A 22584-nucleotide genomic window follows, 5' to 3' on the forward strand; every position below is an offset into this window, starting at 1 on the left:
GAAGGGAAATTGGGACAACTGTAACAGTATAATCAATAAAACATACTTTAAAAAATTCAAAACTCAATGGATAGATTTTAAACCAGTTTGGACAGAACCAAAAGAAACATTAATGAACTTAAACAAAGAGCTGAGAAAATTATCCAGACTACAGCCCACAGAGCAAGTACATGAAAAATATTATATAAATAATATTCTAACATACCAGTGGGGGAACAGAGAGAGAATGGAGAAGAGGCAAGAAGCAATATTAAAGAGTTAATGGATGAGAATTTCTAGGACTGATGAAAGATACTAATCTGCAAATACAAAAATCCCAATCTCAAGCAGGATAAACAAAAAGAAATCTCTACTTAGATCATTACTGTGAAACAGTAGAACACCAAAGGCAAAGAGTAAATCTTAAAAGCAATTGCAGATTGCTCATAGAGAAATAAGAATTAGACTGACACCCGACTTTTCAACATCAACAATCAATTCCAGAAAGACTTGAATAATGTCTTCTATGTGCTGAGAAAAAATAACTTTCAACCAAATTGTAACCCAGAGAAAATATCTTTCAAGATTTACAGTTAAAGATATATCCAGAAAAACAGAAGCATAGAGAGTTTGCCCCTAAAAGTCTCAGTAAAGAAATTTGAAGAATGTTCTCCAAGTTGAAGAAACAATACAAGATAAAATTTCTGAGCTACAGGAAGAAAAGATGAAGAAAAAAATGGTAAATTGATGGATCAACCCAAGGATACTTTGACTATATGAAACATTAATTATATTTTTGTGGGGTTAAAGATGGATAAATAAAATACAGGACACCAATCAACAATAGTATATAAATTGGGAAGGGGAGTCTTTGATGATGACCTTGCTTCCTATTTCCCTTAGAAAAGGAGAGAGTTATCAATAGATAACACATCACTATATCTGTCTATTTGCTGTACTTGCACTCAATACTTTCTCTCACAACTGACTCTAAAGTTAAACTACCTATGCTCCTACCCAAAGCCAATTTTTTAACTTGTGCCCTACATCCTAATACCTTGACTACTCACAGAATAATGGCAGCAACTCTTTCCTCTCTCTGTATAGCATCACCATTCTTTCTTCTAAAACATTCCCATCAGCATAAAATACATTGTTATTTATTCTATCATTAAAAACAATTCTCCTTCCAAACATACTTTCTTTTTCAGATGCTGCCCTATTCTTGGCTCTCCTTTGTAGTTTAACTCCTTGGAAAGGTTATTCTCTGCCCTGTTTTAAGTTTAGCAAAATAAACTCAAAGTAGAACAAAACAGAACAAAACATGGAACTATTAAAGATAAGAGCTGAAATTAGTAAAAATAGAAAACAAACAACAGAAAGGATCCATAAATCAAGCCTGGTACATAACAGGCACTTAGTGAACATTTATGAGTTGAGTGTAAGCAATTCAGTAGACAGGATACTTTTAAAGCCTAATGTTTATATAGAATATTACCTGTTCTTCCTTTCACTGAAGATGAATTTTTTAAGTCTCCACTAATACTGGTGACAGTAGCTATGTATTTTCGTCCAGGCACCAGGTCAGTAAAAGTGAATTCCTTGGCATCTTTTGGGAGTGACTTGTGGATGAGCAAGAGGTCTCCGTCTGCTAGGGAAATGATGCATTTCTCCCACTCTGCAATGGGGGTCTGCCAGAGGATGCCCAGTGAGGTTTCATTGGCATGTTTTACACGAAGCTGGAGGACAGCCAGGGGGACTGAGAAAAAATCAAGGAGGACTTGGGTCACAGACTGACTCAATAACAATCACATATTCTTTAGAGAGCTGTTCTTTTCCATCCACAGGTGTATTCCAATCCAGCATTTCTTTTCTGAATGTTTATCAACATTAAGGAAAAAAAGCTAATCACAAAATCTTTATTTATATAACATAACCAGAAAGAAGGACTCAAAATATTATGACTGGAATACGCTTCACTAGATCTTTTATTTTTGGCCAGATAATGCTTTTTGAGTGCTTATCTTTTCATATGAATTCTATGATATCAAAATAGTTAATTCAATCTTGTTATCCACAAAAACACAGTGACAGATCCATGCTTGAGTACTTTAAGAGGAGTTAAGGGTATTTGTTGCCCCCATAGCTTGGAAAGACAAAGTGATTTTTCCCTTCATTTCTAAAGAGGGAAAACTAATGCATCAATAAAAGGGAGAGTTATAAAAGCATAGCTGGTAACTAATAATAGTATCTGATTAAAGACTCCCATTATCCAAAACACTGAAATTCTTCCATTTCTTTAAAAGGTTTTATTATTAGATCTTCTAGGGGACATTGTTAAGAGTATAATGTTGATCCCATAAAACAAAAGGAAAACAAAATTATGGAAGAATTAAGTGTGTACAATTATATTGTGAATTTTGCAACAAAGAAATCTTCTGTCATCACCTACGATAACAATGCCTTCTTCTGGAATACCTCCTGAAAGACCTCTCTGAGGGATACTTGAAGAAGTATCAGAAATACATGGTGGTTTGCTTGGTTTGTTTCTTTTCTTTTTTTAAATCACAAATTTGCTTGTAATAAATAATGTACCATTAACATTTCTCCCTATTAATGAAAATCTTTTGGTGTTGGGGTTCCTGTTTTCAAATTTTTAAGGAGCTGGTTGAGGTTTGCAAAAGTTTCTGCTAAACCCTTTACTGTGAATTTTCTTGGGGTTTCTTTTTCTTCTGTAGTTTCCTTTTTTGCTTGCCTCTTCTTCATCTATGTGTTTCTGTTCCAGTTCCAATAACTCCTTATTAGTCAGTTTCCTCAGGACCCACCTCCCTGTCATCCCCACCCATACCCAGGTTAAAGCTGTTTGACATCTCAAATGCAGTCTTGTTGATTTTTGTGACCTCCTCATCCTTAGCAAATCCTTTAAAGTCATGGATAGACCTCTTGAGTGTCTTTTTTCATTCATATGCTCCTTGGTGATGTCACCCAAGCCGAAGCAAGGTTCTTGATGAAGTCATAGATGTTTTAATCCTTCCAGAATTGCATTAGTTTTTCTTGGTGTCTTCTTCAGCTATAGCAACAGCCTGGGCAAAGGTCCTCCCCAGGACCTTAAAATCTCCTACAAATTCTTGATCCATTGGTTGGATCAAAAAGATTATGTCTGGAGGAAGAAACACTACTTTGGCATTGGGATCAACATCAACAATAAGCAAAATCTTGAAAGGTATGCTATTCTCTGAACATAGCAATTCAGGAGGGCATCCTGGAAGAGAAGCTGGGTCACCCAGGACTTCTTATTGCTCCTGATATACACTGGCAGGGTGTGCTTATTAATAGGCTTGAAGGTCCTGAGTTCTCACTGTGCCAGGTCACAAAAGTTTTCAATTTGTAGCCTGAAATGCTGTTCCCAAGGAAGACTGTTATTCTGTCCTTAAAAGCCTGAAACCTGGCATTGATTTGGCCTCCTTATGGATGAAAGTCCTTGGAGGCATCCACTTCCAGAACAGGGAGGCTTCATTTGCACTGAATATTTGCTTTGGCAAATGATGTTCCTTCTCAATCAGCTTATCTCGAGTTTCCACAAATTTTTCAGGAACCTTCGCTCACGTTCACATTAATATTTAATGTGATAAATAATGATTCTTGAATCATTTAAACCACCCAGAGCTAGCAGTGGTCTCAACATCATAGTCGAGTCCAATGTCACAAACAAATATTTTGCTTTGGTCATGAGCATCATGGTGCTGAGAGGGATACGCTCCTGTGTCAGGTTTGTAATTTAGGTCATTAGAAGTTTCTCCATGTCTGACAAAGGCCCTTCTCAAATTTTCGTTAGTCTCATTTCCTTCAATAAAGCAGACATTTTAAGAACTTGCATCACCTTGTTCTTATTCTTCAAGATTGTAGCTACAGTATAATAGGATGTGCCTAACCGGCGAGCAATAACCATCACTGATTTTCCACCTTCATCACTTTTAATTTTATTTCTAGGTCAGTCTCTCAGTGTGGTCTCTTACTGGCAACATGAACAGTGAATTTTGTACACTTAGGAGTCATGATGAACAAAGCAACACGAGATGAAATTAAGCACAAAAGAAATGATGCAATCAAAAGATAGTAAACATGAGACATCTGAGGCTGCTTCTAGTGTAACATGGCATACGGTTTTACAGCAAACGCTTTTTAAATAAGTAGAAAGAGTCCACTCTAAAGTAATGATAGAAGTGTAGTATAATAAATATATAAGTCAGTAACATAGTCTTTTAATTAAGTAGATGCGTTTACATCAGCGTTACCACAAACATGTGAGTAATGCATTGAGCTATGATGTTAGTATCTATGACATCAATAGGTTCATTATAATATTATGAGACCACGGTTGTATATGCTGTCTGTCATTGACGGAAATGTTATGCAGGTCATGACTGTATAAAATAATGGAGTTACTAGGAGAAGTGATCTCTTATGTCCTTACTGGACAAAATTAAACATTACCGACCGTATGTTCATCTGCAGGTATATAATATCTCAAGTTCAGAAAATACCAGGCTACAACATTGACAGTTACCTGAGTTACGTGGTAAAGGAACCAAATTAAGATTCCACCAGTCATTAACACCTTGATATTTGCTTACCTGTCCTGCCTTGGCAACGCTTAGAGTTCTTCATATTTCCACTCTCAACAATGATTTCTATATCATACTGTCTTCCTGGTATGAGCCCCACATCTTCTAAGTTATAGAGTGTTTCCTTCTTTCCCACAGTGACGTTGAGCAGCACCCAAGAATCATTGAAGAGCAGGATACGATATTGCTCCCAGTCTCCAGCAGGTGGCGACCAGCTCACTACCAGGGACCTCAGAGAACCATTGCCACGTGCCTCCAGGTTCCCAACTTTCTCTGGAACTAAAGGGTGGTATGATGTCAAAAAGGAGATACTGAAAACCAAAAGTAAGGATACTCATTCACTCTTCATGGGCACCATTTCTGTCGCGACCTGATGCTCGTGGATTGCAAATGAGTATTCTTTCCTCACTTTGGAAATATTTGACACTCAAGAAATGTATACCCAAATTACTTTAGTAGTATATCAGTAATGTGATCTTCTGTAACACTGTTAATAACCTAGTGATATGACTGCTGTGTTTACTGACTGCACACCAGCTCTAGAGACAATATCCATGTTGCACCTAATGATGGTGACATTGATGGATATGGTATTTTCTTTGGAAGAAACTGCGTGTTGTGGTCCTAAAACATTCCTCTTTGTTTTCCAATTGAAAAAACTAATCTTGCAATAGAGCTCTGATGTTATTTGCTCAAAAATATTCAAGGTCTCTCTATTAAATACAGAATAAATCATCAAGTCCTTGGTGTAGCATCTGTAGTTCTCCACCATATGCCCCCATATTCTTCCAGTCTTGACTCTGACTACTCCTGCAGCCACCCTCCCTCCTTCCCCATGCTCTCAAATGCTGGCCTCCAGGTGCTTCCTCTGCAGACCTGGGAGCCTCCTGGGCTCCTATGCCTTTGCTTACGTCATTCCTTCCACCTCAGATCCCCTTCCCTCTTTTCCCTCCAAGAATTAGTTACCGTCTTCTGAAAGAAAAATTTGTTCTTCTCTCTCTGACCATATGGTTCTTATCTGGGATCTCTAACAGTACAGAGAACAAACTCAGGAATCATACAGCCTGATTTAAACTCCAGCCACGCTATTTACTAACTGGATGACTGTTGATACGTTATCTGTAAAATGGTGATAGAAATAGGACCTTTCTCATGGTTTTATTGTGAGAACTAAATGAAATAATGATGTAAAATACTTAAAGCCTGACACATTGAAATATCAATACCATTACCATTATTAAAATGTACTGCAGTATTTTTATTTTTGTGTGTATGTTCTACATTTATGTAACTTACTTAAAAGCGAGAGTCAGCAAGTAAGTATTTCAGGCTTTGCGGGACATTATTGTCTCTGTCTCATTTTTTTTCCTTTTTCTTAAACATTAAAAAAATGTAATAACCACTCTTAGCATAGGGCTATACAAAATCATGTTATAGGCCATGTTTGGCCAAAGGGCATAGTTTGCTGAACCCTGACATTTTAACAACCCCCAAAGCTCATAGGGCAATCATTTACACATAGAAGGCATTGGGTGAATGTTTGGTGACTTAAATTAATAAAACAATTTAGTGAAAGACACAGTTAAATGCTAACTGGCTCTTACTGTAAGAGTTGATTAGAAATGTTTCATTCACTAGTATTAACGGCAATGTATTTATGCTACTTCCGTGGTGTGATGTGAAACAACACATGACAGAGCCAGTTATGTAGATTGTGCAGGAATCAATCCAGACACAGTTACTGAGGTAACTCAGATGGATGCAATTAACCCTCTGCTTTACTCAGTACATGAAGCCCTGGCTGACAGACACCTTCAGTCATGAAGACCATATCTCCCAGGCTGGGAATAAAGTTTCCCTTCTAACTTATTTTGTCCTGTTCCAAGATGGATCAGAGACTGATTTGGGCAACCAATGACTATTATGGTGCCCAGACTCACCTGTTCTGCCAACTGCCATCTTCTGAGCAGACAGTTCACCAGAAACACAGCTGACGGTAACTTGATAAAGTCGTCCAGGGGTTAAGTCTTTAAATTGGGTTTCCATAACCTGGGGTAATAATAGTCTGAATTTTTGGATGGTCCCTTGGTGAGACAAAGTAACGTTGTAGAAATCTATATCTCCAGGAGGTATTTGCCACTTGACTTTTAGAGAGGTCAAGGTGTCATCATTTGTCACCTTAAGATTTAAGACTCCCATGGGGGCTAATGAGAAAGAAAGGAAAAGAGATTAACTCAGGATATCTTACCAGTCTTGTGACCAAATTTTGACCTGAATTTTAATCTCAACAAGCCACAGAAGAAAATGGCAAATTCATGAAGCAAAAATAATACTGCAAAACCAAAGAAAGACTATCTGACTAGTAGAAAGAATATAGACGTGGCAGTAGGAGCCTGAAATCTGGCTCAGACTGAGTCAAGCTGACTGGGCAACCCTGGACAGTTCTGCCTATGTCACTGAGCCTAGGGGTACTATTGGTACACGAGGGCTTGGCCAAAATTCTTTTAGTAGAATGCCAATTCCTACCTAATTTCATCTGCCTAATTTCTTCCTTTTTTATGTATTTAATAATAGCAAGAACGTGATAGGTTGGTCAATTGATTGGCTATTACAAAGTTTTGTGTGCTAAAAATACTTTCATTTTAAAGCATTAAAAAATTAAAGCTTAAGAGTTGTGTCAATGACTCACTGATCTTGAAATTAAAATTTTACCTTGTTCCTTCTTCTCCTCAAGTAAAGAAAAAAAGAGTTGTGTCATTATATCATCAATGGAAAATGATCACAAAGGAAAGACATTTCAGTGAATATTTTTTCTTGCTCATGCTGTAATTTTGGGTCTCACTAATGTCATATTATAAATGAACAACACTTCATTAAAAGAATGGGTGTAGTACACTGATTTTGCATAGAGCAGTTAGAAATGTAATTTGCTCTTGATATACACGAATGATTCTTAAGATATATGCTACATTTTTGTTGGGATTGTCTATATATCTTTGAGATGTGGTATGAAAGATATATGTAAATGTACAGGTGTCCCCAAATATTCCCACCAGCCTTCTATAGTTTCAGACACTCTCATCACTAGAGTAATTTCTAAGGCACCACATATTTTAGAGTTTCTGTTAAACTTAGATAACTTTCCAATAGAGGGGATTTATTAACAAATTAGATCCACCAGAAGCATTAGTATCTACTAGAATGTAAGTTCCCTGAGGGCAAAGACTTTGTCTCTCTTGGATGTTGTTATATCCTCAATGCCTCATATATGGTTTACACCCAATAAATATGGAATGAATAAATTAGTGTGCATATGAATTTATTTATTAAAACAGCACAGATTAGTATATCAGGCAGAGTTAGGCTCTGAGAGCTGATACTGTAACTCTGGGTCTCAGGGCATGTTTTGTTGGACAGAGGTCGGAGGAAATGGTTGTTTGCATGGCACCGAGAAAAGTGTTCTGGCTCATGGTGCATGATGCCACAAGGGCCGTGGAATCCTGTTTAAAAGAAGAAAGAGTGGCATACTGAAATGAGAAGCTGTGACTAGATTAGTCATTAATTTGGCTACTTCAGAATGTTGCCTAGGGGTAGTCTAAACTTTATAGTGAATGAAAATCCCTCTTTTTCTACCTAGAAAAGTGGATATTAAGGGCCTTCTCTAACATAGGAGTTTAAATTTGTCCTATCTTGCCATTATTCAAATAATTAGTAAGCCTTACATATTAAACATTCCCTTGATTTGTGCTTCATTCTTGTTCAGCTGGCTAGGAAACTTACTTGTTCTGGCTGGTTTCCACTTGTGGTTTTGCAGCCCTGCGGCCTGGGTTACAATGGTGAGGTTATAGAGGTGGCCAGGTGTCAGTCCATGAAAAGTGTAGGAAGTAGTATATTTGTCCACAACAGTGCTGTTAACTAGGATCCCTTTATCCATTAGCATCAGCTGGTATCTTTCCACATTCCCAGGACCATGGGACCAGGAAATCAGGAGAGAATTAGTTTTTGCTGAAATACCAATATCTTTCACTGGTGATGGCACTAAGGGGATACAATGGATTTCCAAAGTGTCATTTGTAACTTCTTTGTAGAAGACATAGACACATTTAATTCAAAACTGCACATCCACTTATGCTTCTCTGTAATCTAACTTGTGTGATAATGAATGAAAACAGTACTTTTGAAGTTTCACTAAAACCTGGATTAATGCTTTTTCCAAACTCCACAGTCTAAAGCTACATCATAGTTTACTTGTCCATCTCCCCACTTAATAGGGATTAGGTAGTTTTTGCCAATGAAGTATGATGTGGCATAACAGTAAAGGGAAAAGAAAAAGGAAAGAACTATAGGAGAGAAAAAGTTGGAAACAGAATAATAAAGTGGGAGGCACAATGAGGGAGAGTGATTGATAAGAAAGTCAGTCCCCTGGCTGCTGTGGCTCAGAGGATTGAGCGTCGGCCTGCGAACCAAGTGTCGCTGGTTCGATTTCCGACAGGTCCCAGTTGGGGGCGCGTGAGAGGCAACTGCACATTGATGTTTCTCTCCCTCTCTTTCTCCTTTCCCCTCTCTCTAAAAACAGATAAATAAAATAAAATAAAAATAAATAAATATTTAAAAAAAGAAAGTCAGTACTCATGGAAGGTGACCGTAATATGTCATTGATATTAGGATATGTGGGTACAAGCAAACACTTTTTACAAACATGGGAATCCTTAGGAAATATCATGACTCAATGTTATGAGAAGAATATACAAAGGAGGGAAGCATTTAAGAAATGAGTTTTATGGGGCACAAACTCAGAAAATGCAGTTGCTTAAGATTTGAGTTAGAAGGGCCACCAGGAAACATTTACTTATTTTGGAAAAAACTCTAGTCCCAGAGAAGTTTTGTGACATGTGCAAAATAACCCAGCTAGCACAGCTACACCTTCTTGTTTTCAGTCTAGTCTTCCCACTGTATCACACAACATTTATGTATGTACGTACATATCTTTGTGTTGGGAGCATTCTTATTTCCATATCTTGAATTTAATATAATTTCAAAAGGAACATAGATTATTAAATACCCAGCTATCTGTAAACAGGTCTTACCAGTTGATCCATTGGTATAAATTGTAGAGGAACGCTTCTGTCCAGAAACAGCTGTGATGGCAATATTGTATCTATTACCAGCAGTAAGGTTATAAAATGCACATTCATTCCATGAAGTACTTTGTTGAATGCGGGCCTCCTGTATTTTTTGGTTATCATCGAATAACTGCACTTCATACCAGGTGACTCGCCCAGAAGGAGTCCACGAGACATGCAAGCTGGTTGAAGTAGTCTTCTCTTTACTGACCTCAAATCTAGCAGGAGGTAAAGGGTCTGAAAGGCAAAAACCAAGAAAGAGAATGTCGCTTGAAGATTTCTGCAAAAACATGCTTACTTTGCTATAATCCAGGTTCATTTTCCTTAATAAATTTAAGCATCTGCTGCCTGTGAAACAAATTGGCATTTTACTCCACTTCCAAAGGCACCATTTCATTTTTAAAAAAAGCACACTCAGCTACTAGTCATAGAAACTCCTTTTTCTAATAAAACTTTTTTTTTTTTTTTTTTTTGGTAAGACAACTCTGAGCTTGGAATTCGAAGTAAGGTGATATTTTCTTTGGCTTGCAAGGTCAGCACTTTTCCAACACTGACAAACCATCCAGGCTATGCCTGGATAAATATTGAAAATCAACAGAAAATGAAGATATTAAGAACTAATTTTGAAATTTGTACCAAACTTTCTCTTTTTTAGGTTGTAGATTTTTGTGGTTTGAGTATAGATGACTTATGGTTGTTTTTAGACATCAGGAAACCACACAAAAAAAGACAAACCTGATTAAGGGCTTAGGCTAGGTTTGCTCACCAAAATGAATTTTCCCAACAGCTGGGATTGTCTATGTCACTAAATTTTCAAAACTTGAGTTCTGGGATGTTTTTGAGCTGCCGAGGCCTGCAGAGCCTGTGGGAACGGGTTAGTCCTGCATTTAGCTGTTCACTTAGTTTCAATTCTCAAAGCCATGGATCATTTTGAGAAGTCCCATTTCCCATGCATTGAATCTTCACTGTGGAACTTGAAACAGGATGAACAGCATGCCTCCAGGTTAGGAACTACATCAATAGCGTTTAGTGAGCAGACATTCCATGGTGCCCTGAGACCATTCGAGAAATCAGACTCTCCTTACCCTGAATGCTGGTAGTAGAAACATTGAGTGACATTTACATATAAGTAATTTTCAGGAATCCTATATTTTATTGGTCTAGAAAGTGAGATTAAGATAGTAGAAACTAAACTTCAATAGCCAGGTCAGCTATTTTAGTGCCATGGTTATAGAGATCTCAGTTCTTATCTACCTCCTGGTAAATTGTATTTTTCTCACAAAGTAACCACAGGAATTCTAGGATGTTCTTAGAACAATATATGTTCTAAGAAGACATTCAGTTGTGAAAAACATTAATACAAAGAGGCACAAGAGAATTTTATTCTGTTCAAAAGGCATTTATGACCAGACAGTTCACAAAACTACCTGTGGGTCACCTAGAGACACCACACATAGGCTAAATTCAGCTTATGATAAATCTAATGTCTTTGGTCTGTGATTTTTATGAGTACATCATACTGCAAAAATTGAATAAGCCACATAATGTTTTATAATAACAATAATGAATAATAATAATATAAATATTAGCTGACAAGTAAGCCAAGGCAGTTGTAACTTCAGGAGCCAAAGACACAGGTGGGCTTGGAGGGCAAGGTTGTGTGGCTCACCCCCTAGCACAGCACAGGCTCACCTGAAGAGGGCAGGCTCTAGAGCTGGATAGTCCCTGTTTGAATCCCACTCCCTGTTCTGTAGCTGCGTACTTGGGCAACTCCTTAACGTTCCTGTGCCTCAGCTGTCTCACCTTTGCAATGATAGTGATAACACTATCATTTTAGTAGAATTGCTATGAAGATTAAATTGAGTATTTTATCTAGAGCACTAAAAACGGTGTCTGGTACATAGTAGCTGTTTGATGTTAGCTAGTGTTATTATTACTCCTATAACCAGGAGATGATCCTGTCATAGGAGCAGGAAGATGTAGTAGCAGAGAGGTTGGGTTTTGGAGTTGAACGGAACTCAATTCAAATCTGGTTTCAGTCTTAAGACTTTGGGCAAATTACTTCACCTTCCAAAGCCTCCCTTTTCCCATCCATCTAGGGAGAATAATAATGGTAACTACATTCTCGGATGTTTTGAGGAATAACAAAATATAGATTTTACTTGTCACACAATGGGTACTCAATAATACAAATTTATTCTGTCTACTTAATCATAAAAACATTTTTTTCCTCTGAATCCCTGAAAAAATGGAGGCAAAAATGTAATACAATTCTTTAAACTAAAGTGATAAAAGCCTAAATTGCTTTCTCCATAAAAAATAACCTGATAAATATCTTATCAGTTTATTCCCATGAACTAACTTTCTAACCCTTAAGATAAAATAAATAATTCCCAAAGTGATTCTCATTTATAAGCTCTGGAGGAAAAACAGGTTTTGCTTTGTTTTTTACTCCTGGCAATATTATTTAAATTTTCTGTTCTACATAATGGTCTATAATTAAAGACATCATAATAAAAGGAAAGAACATAATTTCCCTTTGCAGAAAGTGTTCTTTTGGCCTGGCAAGGATACGATACACCACTACCATAAGATTCTAATAGCCAACAAAACCCAAGAACAACCTTGTCAGAAGCCAACCAAGATGACACACGTTTTTGCTGAAGAGGCGTTTTAAGGACAAGGATGCGGGACAGCTGCTTTCCAGCGATATTTCAGATGAGATCTATGCTGTTCTGTCATCTCCATCTACAACTGAGCCAGATGAAGGCCAAAGAAAATGATATGTTCAGTATAATCCAATCATACATAATCTGTAAAATATGAGCTATAGAAAATGAATTTTAAGGTTCTGTGCCTAGAGGGTGACGTTCAGAAATGCAGACTTTATCTAATCTCTCTGAGCCAGAAAACAAAACAGTCAATCCTTTGTACATCCGCTAGAACAAAGGAACAATGAGACTGGGAAGTGCCTGAGCAGCGAGAACCTGCACTGGAAACAAACACTTAAAACCCCGTTTTTGCTGTGATAAAGCCTGTTGCTGGCAGGGGTCCACTATTGCTATGCATGTGGCAGTGGTTAATTTTGAAACATCTTTCGATATAAGCCCAATGAAAACTCTGCTGTATTAAAGAAAAAGTTTTCAATATTTTATTAGAAACAAATTAGATCCATCAGGGATGCTAATTTCATATATAAATTTATATAAATTGATATTTTAAATGCTATTTGAAAATTTAGTTACATAGCTGTAACTTTCTAATCACAAGAAAAATTGCATGTAATTAGAAAACCTTACTTGGCTTATGTATAATTTATGCTGATAGTAGAGGTATCAATGCACATATGTGTGCATTATAGCCTTTCTGCTTTCCCCCCATCACTCCCAAACATACAGTAACCAGTGAAGTATTATAATCTATGGGTGAAAACCATAAATCAATAATTTAACTCAGACATACATCAAAATTTACCATTAGCCATAAATTTAGGACATTTGTGCTTCTTAGTTCTAGACAGGCCTGGAATGCCAAATGCAAACTTCTGCCATATTCATCTGTTATATTCCAGTGACTCTACCAGTATTAGGAAGCCCTAGAATTTTATAAGTTGGCTTGATGGCAACCCAATTTTTCTGACCTCAGAGGAAAAAATGAAGTTTAGCTAAATTCCTGAATCAAAATGAATTCTTTCTTTTTTCTTTTTTAAAAATCTGACTTAGGAAGAGGGAGAAACGCATGTATGTACATATAGACACACACATACATATATATAGATGCACATATATGTATATATATATATAAAATGAAATATTTTCTTTAAAAACTATTTTGTATGGCTATTAAAACATTATTATCTTTTGATAAAGGAATTTCCAGAGTGTTTAGATTTCAAAGTGATAGCATTTATTTTGGAAGTAAATTAACTTTATGGCAAGAATGCAGACAATGCATGGGTTAATGTCAAATGCTTTTCCTGAAGTCATAATAGCACCACAGTATATCTGTGTAAGATCTGATAGTTTACTATATGCTTTCTCATTTTTGAAAACCTGCACCAACGGATAGTTTGTGGCTTTGCACCACAGAAGAACAAAATGAAAAACAATTGCTCACAAGCTCCAGCTAATGAAATGCATCCCTTTTACTCTGTGATTGTTGTTATTTGACTATACTACTCAGCTTTGTGACTTATTTTAAGATGATATACTATTTATGCTAATACAGCAGATTAACATGCATTTGATTTATCACCTTAATACACCAGACATAAAATTCAGGCAAGAAGGAACTTCCAAAGTTTTAACAACCTTGAAAGGAACTAAAGCAGTTTTGACAATTATTTGCATCATCATTAACAACAGTGCAGAATGCCACATGATTTTCTGGATTATCCCATTTGTGTTTAGATAGAGGGTCTGCCCTCTGAGAGCTTTCAGTCTACTCAGGCAGTTAACACCTATGTGAAAAACGTAAACAAAAGTTGCACTATCAGGGAGGCTGACTTCAAGGTCAGGTGAAAACTGGGTTCAAATCCCAACACTGTCAGTTATGAAGGTGACTTTAGAAAAACTGTTTAACTTTGCTGATGTTCAGTGTCCTGTCTATAATATGGGACCAACAACACTTTATGGAACTGCACATGCAAAGAGGTAATGGAGGTAAACTGGCAAGTGCTGGCCTGACACATGTTGGGCTTTCAGTAAACAGCAGATGGTGTGAGTGTTGCTGCTCTTAAGAGTAACACAGGAGGGCATTAATGCTAAATATGCAAACGGAGAATGACAGCCAAGGGCTAAGGTCTCAGAAGTGGGCTTCATGAAGGAAATGAACTTGAGCAAGTTTGGAAGGTCAAGTAGGACTTAGAAATCCTAGAGAAAAAAAGGGCATTGCACAGTGAGAGAGCAGTTTAAGCTAAAGCACTGCAAAGCTCACTTCTATTGAGTATTAGTGTCAGCACTGAGGGAACCTTGACAACTGATGGAGACTTAAGCTCCCTCATCCCCATGATACTCTTCAGCAGCCCCACTCCAATCCTTGGACATTAACAACGAGGCTATCTCAAAATGGTCTAAGTGCTCCAAGTCCCCTGGCCTCCGCTTCCCATCAGATTGTCTCTCTTATACAGAAATTCATAAGCTGTCACTTGATGTGTGCTTTCAAACCTGGACATCAAGATATTAAGGAATTATTATTAATGTTAGGTATGATAATGATATTGTGGTTGTGTTAAAAAATAATTTTATCTTTCAGAAATGCATGCTGTAATATTTATAAGTGAAATTACATGATGAATTGGATTGCAGATTGCATCAAAGATATGGGGTGAGGGGAACAGCGGTGACACAGATAAAAACAAGGTTGGCTATCAACTGATAACTGTTGAAGATAGATGATGAAGTACATAGTAGTACATTATTCTAGACTGTTTACTTCTGTATACGTTTGAGTTTTTTCCATATCAAAGACAGAAAAACAAAATTAAACACAAAAATCCCTGGCAATCTAGGTGTATAGGCAACAGGAAACGAGGAAGCGCAAACACAGGCTGGATTGACTCCTTCACAGAAACCATGAGCACGAGTCTACAGGAGCTAAGCAGGGCTCTTGGGGACAGGGCAGTGTGACCATCACTCATTCACAGGGTTGCTAGGAGTCAGCACTCACTCAGCTGCACATTAACATACAGCTACCATGTTCATTTTAGTTGCATAATAAGTGGTTAGGGGCATATAGTCAAATTCATTTACATATATTTCAAACATGAAGAGTGGGCTTGATTTCTCCTACAAGGTCAGAAAGATGTTAGAATTATTCTTTATTACCCTGGGGGATTCCATTGAATTGGTGGGAATGGAAGGTAAAACACTTTTTTTGGTTCTGCTTTTATTCTGTCTGGACAAATTAGATTTTATTTTTTTCTTGCTAACCTATAGAATGTCATGCCCACCAACAGAAGTCAGACTAATGGAAGAAGCTTCTTAAGCACACAAAAGAAGATCAAGTTCTGAGCACCGAAGTTGGTTCATTCCATATACATAGCTCAGCTTGACCTTAGAGCTCCTGAAATAGACTGCAAATGGCTGATTGCTAAATACTGAAGTCCATCACCAAGAATTCAACAGGACTTAAAATCAATAGCTGTGTATATAACACATTTAATCATTATTCCACCCTGTGTAGGCTACACACACACACACACACACACACACACACACACACACACACACACAGATTTTTTGTAATATATTTTTCCTCCTTAAAAAGTCACTTGAAAAGTAATATCAAAGAATTATATAGTAATTTAAAAGAACTAATACAGCTTAAAAATTATGTCCTTCCTGCAGAGTAATGGAAAGAATTGGAGCTCATGCAATAAACCAGGGTTCAAGTTTTATGCCTGTCCTATATTAGCTGTGTGGATTTGTGATGTTAATTCTTATATGTATCAAACTCATTTCCAACCTGAAAGTTAATAATCATAAATTTATGACACACTTAGTATATGACAAAAACCATTCTAGAATTTATATATGAATCATTTAAAACCTCAAAAGAGCCTATGAAGAGGGCAATATTTTAATTATCATCCCCATTTTATAGGTTAGGAAATGAGCTTGGAGAGGTTAATAACTTGCCCAAGGCACTTGACTAGTAAGTGATGGAGACAGAAGCTTTCAGAATCCAGCTCTTAAGCACTGTGCAACCTCTGCCTTCATAATACTCCCTCCATAGGGCTTCCATTAGGATAAAGTTAAACATATGTGGTCACTATAATGTTTAGTTTATTTGTATAGATTTGATCATAAAAATAAATGATATCAAAATTTTAATGCCAATGGAAAATAGAAAGACTATGTCAATAGCCCTTGAACTTCAGTGTGCCCTGATTCGCTTTGATATTTGTTTAAAATCAGATACCCTAGGCTCCACTTTCTAAATTCATTACATGTTGGGTAGAAGCCAAGAATAGGCCTTTATAACAAGCTCTGCAAGAGATTTTGATGCAAATAACTTACAGACATTATTGAGAAATAATGGCCTATATTTAAAGCTATCCAAGTTTTATGGGCAGAACTGTGTCTTTCTAAAATTCATATGTTGAAGCTTTAACCCCCGACACTTCAGAATGTTACTGTATTTGGAGATAAGGCCTTTAAAGAGGTAATAAAGTTAAATGGGGTCATTAGGGGGAGCCCCATCCAATATGACTGGTGGCCTGATAAGAAGAGGAGATTACGATACAGACAACACAGGCAGAGGAACAGCTCATGCGGACACAGTGAGAAAGTGGGCACCTGAAAACCAATCAGAGAAGCCTTGGAAAAAACTTGCCAACACCTTGATTTAGGACTTTTAGCCTCTAGAATTGTAAAAAAATAAATTTCTGTTTGTTCAAGCTACTCAGTCTGTGCTATTTTGCTACAGAAGCCCTAGTAAACTAGTACACTAAGTGACATTTTGAAGTGGAAATAATAGCTGATATGCTGATTTAGTAATAACAGCTTCTGAAAAATTTTTAAATTAAAAACAAAGGAATTAACCACATTAAAAGTGCTGAGTGGGTTTTTTTTCCCTGCTCATTAATAAGTAGGTGAAACTAACAAGAAGGCAATTGCCACTAAGATATCTCTCCTATAAGTGAAGTTCCTCACCACCAGACTGCTTCCCTGGACTCTATAACTTACCCATAACCCAAGGGGGATAGGCCATATTTTTAGTATATGTACATTTTTCCAATAAAATATTCATTTTCATTAATATTTACTTGTTTATCTTTTATCTGTCTACCTATCTATCTATTCATGCATAGAACCAATCATTCATTCATTCACTTATTCATTCATTCACTCATTTAGCCATCCATTTAATCAATATTTTTTGAACATGAGCTATATAGTAGATGCTGCTTTAGGTACTAAAAGATTACTTCTTGTTGTTAGGAAGATAAAAGCTCCCCAAGAGTTTTAAATGAAAACTAGAAAGATTCATTTAAAGAAACTCAAATGTCCTTATGATGCATTCAGGTACAGAAATATGAAGTGGTCGAATGAATTGCTAACTAAAAGGAGAGAAGCTACAACTCAGCTCTAGAGAGTTCTAGAAATAGAGGTGGCCCAGTTTTACCAAATCTTCCCATATGTTAAGAGAATCCATACATCTGATTTTTACATGAATTTTCCATTTTTTTTAATGCTGGTGAAACAATCTGAATTCCTCATAAACACTATGTGAGCCAAATAAAACATGTCTGTTATGCAGACACATAGACACCCCTAGGGGCTACTAGTTTTCAGCCTCTGCTCTAAACTGAGGACACAGTGTTGCAAAAGTGGTGAGTTCTTCAATATCTGTTATCTTCATATCTGATTTCTCATGAAATCACAACTAAACAATTTAGCTTTCAAATTATTTTTAGTCAAAACTAAATAATTTGGCTTTCCATTTATTATGGTTGTTGCCTAGACAATTTAGTGGCGAAAGGAACCTGAGAGCTGCCCAATGCCTCTTCTATGGTTATGAAAGCATGACATACAGCACGCAGGGCAAGGTCTTCCCAGGAAAGAGGTGGTAAAGCTCTGTCACCACCTTCATCATGACCTTGTCTCACCTCTGCATTGGACTGCAAGAGCAGGAACCATGCATTGTGCGGTTCATCATCTTTATGAGCCCACCAATCACTACCTGGTGTAATTCACTGCCGGACCCAAGCTTACCAAATGTTTGTTGAACTGAATTTGAATACCCATATGTTTTTCGATTCTGATTTAAAAGCTGGTGTGAAAACTGATTGTTGCTGAAAGACCTCCCATTTATTTAAAATTTTGATCTTTAAGGTCATGTCTACATGACACCAAAATAACTAGTTATTTTAGAAAATTTATCAGGAAAAACCATCAGATAAATCACACTTGGAAAGATACAGAGATAATCTAAGCAACTGTTGTGTCTCTAGCCAAATCATGTCTTGCTCTCACTCTCTTTTATTCTAGACCAATGAGATAGGCTAATTGGCATAAGGAAAGCACAACACACTTTGAATGATTCTTCTGTTTGAAGTTATATCTCAGAGTTAATATTATACTACTATTTGGTCATGTTTTAATACACATAAAATGCAATTTGTGGATCTCATCTCTGTAGCTTAGCAATTAACATAGAGGAATACTGGTCCTTTCTCTTAAATAAACAAAAAATTCACATATTTCCTTAAAATAGAGAAAGCACTAATGACCAAAAATAAACAACTGACCAAAAAAATCCTCCTTTAAACATTTTCTAAAATCTCAGTTTAAATAAAATTATTTTTAAAATGTAGAGAATTCTAAGAAGGGTTTTACCATCATACAAATAAGAGGGAAAGAATTACCATTATAGAAACATCACCTGCAAGCTTCATTCTTCACATTTATCATGGAGCTCAAAAAGTTGTCTAGAGTGTATTTGTGGTACTATAAAAGTAACTCCTTAAGAAAGATAATGAGAACCTGAATGCCAACACATTGTGAATGCCGATGAAATCTTTTTTTTAAAAATTGAATTCAACACAGTTAATAAAATCCAAGTATTTCTTACATTTCACAAATATATCTGGACTTGAAACACCTACATGTATAATTAAACTCAAAGGGCTTGCTAACTAGTAACACCCACATTAAGTTCTTTGCCATCAACACCCCCCCCCCAAAATTAAAACCTCTGGGTTAAATGCTTATATTCTGGCTTATGAATGTCTTCATCCTTTCTCCTATTGACTTCTGAAGGCTCACCTGTTTTTAAAAATCATCTACTCCATTCAACAGGAACACCTTACCAAATGTAATGAACACATCTAGAAGTTCTATGTCATAAATTTCACAGTATTAGCAATCTGAGTGTTCACAAAACTATGCTCACATACCAAGAAACCAACAACTTTATGACTAAAAATTCAGCTCTTAAACTTCTGTAAAATGTTCTAATTATGTGGTTGATTTCAGTCACTCGTTGATTCCATATAAAAACACAACTAAATGTTTAACAACTAGTGTCTGTTTTCAATTTCTTCTTCCAAATCTCAGAAATTACCTAAAAGTTTCATCTGAAACAAGTCAGGTGATGTAACTGGGCATTCTTAATTTTTTTCTTTGTAAAAACAAGAGAATTAATATTTGATTGACTTATTACACATGAACCCGGTTCCATTTCCTGATCCAGAGAATGGAAAGTTCTCACATCTCTTTAAAGAACTGTAGCTGAGTAGTGATCTTTGTTCAGGTTGCATATGAAAGAATAGTAAAGACAACATATTTCTAAATTTAACTTCTGGAATTTTTTTCAGTTAAGTTTGACGTTCTAGATGAAAGTAAGGCCTCACTATTGCAAGAAATAAAGATAATGTTAAAAGGAAGACTAATGAAGTCATAAAACATCAAAGTTGTTAGAGAATTTAGAACACATCTAGTGGTGGCATGGGGATTAGTGCATGAGAGTCTCTAGCTAAGTGGTTGGCACTTGGCAAGGACTTGGACCTAAATGACCAAGTCTACACTCTCATTTTACAGATAAGAAAACGGAGGCAGGAAAGACAAACTAGTAGACATACATGCATGGACAGGCTTCCCAAAAGTGTAAAAAAAATAACTGACTTGAGATGCAGAGTAACCAAAGGACGTTCTCTGATACTATGCTGTTTTAGTTTCTCACATAATACAAAATAATTTTTGTCCCCTCATTTCAAGGGATTTTTCTAATTTTCTCCTATGAATGGGTTTATTCTACTCTTGAAGATTTTATATTCTGGTTCCAAAAATAAAACTAAGTTGAGGAAAGGCATATCCCTAATCACTGCACTTCAACTATTTATTCTAAAAATATTTACTTAAAATTATTCCAGGGCTTGACAATTTAATGTGATGGAAGCTCAAACCGCATCACTTTAACAAAGTCCCTCACAGCCCACAATGTCCCTTTGCTGCATTCCCCCTGGAAGTGTCTAGTCCGCTGTTTTCAGCACTAAGGAAATTTCTGAAAGTCAACTGATCCACTTCTGGCCAGGCCTGAGGATATTTAACTTCACAGGTATTTTTACCATTATTTTTCGTATGCCTGGAACTCAAATGCAACACTAGCTTGATAAAGCAGGGTTCAGCCCGGAGTGGCCTGGCCACCCCACAGCACCTGTCACCCCTTTACCTGTTTGTAAGACCACAGTTCTCTCTACTCCATCCAGAGGCACAATCCTGAAGTTATAGATGGTTCCCGCTTGTAAATCCTCGGGGTTACATTCATAGGTGGCGTTGTCTATCCTCATGGGGTAGCACCTCGTGAACCCTGATGTGTCACTGCTGTAGATGAGACTGAAGTTACAGGGAGGCCCCAGAGTTCTCCACTGGAGAGATGCGGACCGGCTGGAGACCCTGGACTCCGTCACGGTGAAGTTACATCTCACTGGCTCCCCTGGTCCAGTCTGCAAACGAACCAGAGACCGCAGCTGAAGCCCACAGTCTGGACTGCTCAGGGACAGTGCCACAGCACGCTCCCCGAGACGCTTCCACTCAGCCTTCGCCCCCAGCTTCAGCCCATCCCTTTGCCCAACCAGCAGAAAAAAGGCCCGTGGGGGAGGTGGGTGGCAACTTTCTCCCTAGCGGCTTTTTCTCAGGAGCAGCAGAAGAAACAAAGTGGCTTTTTTGCCTTTGACAGTGTGGCTCCCTCAGCAGAGGATCTTTCTTCTCAAAGGAGAGGAAGAAATTCGGCCAATTGCCTCTCCAAACCGCAACCCAGAAAGTGGAGTGGGAATTTGGTCCTCGGTGGGGGCGGGACGCGTCGCCCCGCAACCTCTCCACTCACCTGCAGCAGGCTCAGAGCGGTCCACAGGGCCAGCCCCGCTCCACGGCTCAGCATCGCGGTCAGTGCTTCTCACCCAGCCTCCACCGAGGGGCTGGGGCGCCGCGTGGCCCCGACGGCCGCGTTGGGGGCCACTTGTTGCGCGCGCTCAGCGCGCCCCGCTGGCGCAGAGCGCTTCCTTCGCGGCTGGCGAGGCGCAAGGGCCACCGCTGCTGCTGCCGCCCCGAGCGGGCTGCGGACGCGAGAGGCGACGGGGACAGGCAGCGCGCCGCCCTTCCCACGCTGCCATTCTGACCCGCTCTGCCTCGCCCCGCGCCCCGTCCACGGACTTCCGCAATCAAAAGGCAATTTCCTCGTCTCCCGGCAAAGGAACAATGAGCCGGCGAGGGAGGGAACCCAGAGGAGCCAACGCCTGAGGCTGCCAAGGGGGCCTAAGGCGGGCCAAGCTGCCCCCTGCTGCCCCGCGCCCCCCTCTCCCAGGCCAGGGGTCCCATCTGGGTCCGAGGAGCTCTGCTGCCTCCTCCTTCTTCCCTCCCCTTGACTTTCACTTTTTCCCACTCTGTGGTCCTCAAGCCCGGTCGCCTTAGCCACAATCAGTACTTGCCCCCTCTCACTTTCCAGCCCCCGACTCCTGCCTCTTCCTCCCTCCACACCCAGTGCCTCCCCCTCCCTGTCTTCCTTCCTATCTTCCTCATCTGCTTTCTCCAGGGCCTCTTTTCCCAGGATTAAGCATAACCGCAGCAGATTTCCCTAGGTCGTTTACACTCTTTCCTGAAGTCTTTTATTAGAGAGCTTTTGCCCTTCTCGCCCCAAAGCATTCGTTTGTCCAATGCACGTCCTCCTGCCACCAGCGAGAGAAGCTAACCCAGAGCAAATGTCACTGTCAATTGCCCAACCCACAGGCAAAGCAGCTTCATCCCTGGCCATCCAGTTAAAGCCGTTTCATCCATAAGTGTCCAAGAAACAGAAGAAAGAAATATAAAGTTTTGCTACGGAAGATACTGTTGACGGCTCAGCTCCCTGCACATTAC

The 22584-nt window shown here is 38.3% G+C and overlaps 1 protein-coding gene across 2 annotated transcripts in view; it reads right to left on the minus strand.

Annotated features, from left to right (window-relative positions):
• Positions 1 to 22584, minus strand: part of PTPRB (protein tyrosine phosphatase receptor type B) — a 106878-nt gene that overhangs the window by 60022 nt on the left and 24272 nt on the right. The window contains exons 1-7 of one of the 2 annotated variants that reach the window (XM_090273620.1): positions 21557 to 21730; positions 20903 to 21176; positions 9692 to 9964; positions 8385 to 8642; positions 6545 to 6808; positions 4614 to 4883; positions 1478 to 1738 (exon numbers count right to left, since the gene is read on the minus strand). In XM_090273620.1, coding sequence (XP_090129746.1) covers positions 1478 to 1738; positions 4614 to 4883; positions 6545 to 6808; positions 8385 to 8642; positions 9692 to 9964; positions 20903 to 21176; positions 21557 to 21610 — 1654 coding nt within the window. In that variant the 5' untranslated portion in view covers positions 21611 to 21730. Of the gene's footprint in view, positions 1 to 1477; positions 1739 to 4613; positions 4884 to 6544; positions 6809 to 8384; positions 8643 to 9691; positions 9965 to 20902; positions 21177 to 21556; positions 21731 to 22584 lie in introns of those variants that run through there. The other variant, XM_090273619.1, reaches the window with a different exon arrangement.

Source organism: Furipterus horrens, unplaced genomic scaffold (genome assembly GCF_987537825.1).
Source record: "Furipterus horrens unplaced genomic scaffold, mFurHor1.1.pri manual_scaffold_4, whole genome shotgun sequence".
Lineage (NCBI taxonomy): Eukaryota > Metazoa > Chordata > Mammalia > Chiroptera > Furipteridae > Furipterus > Furipterus horrens.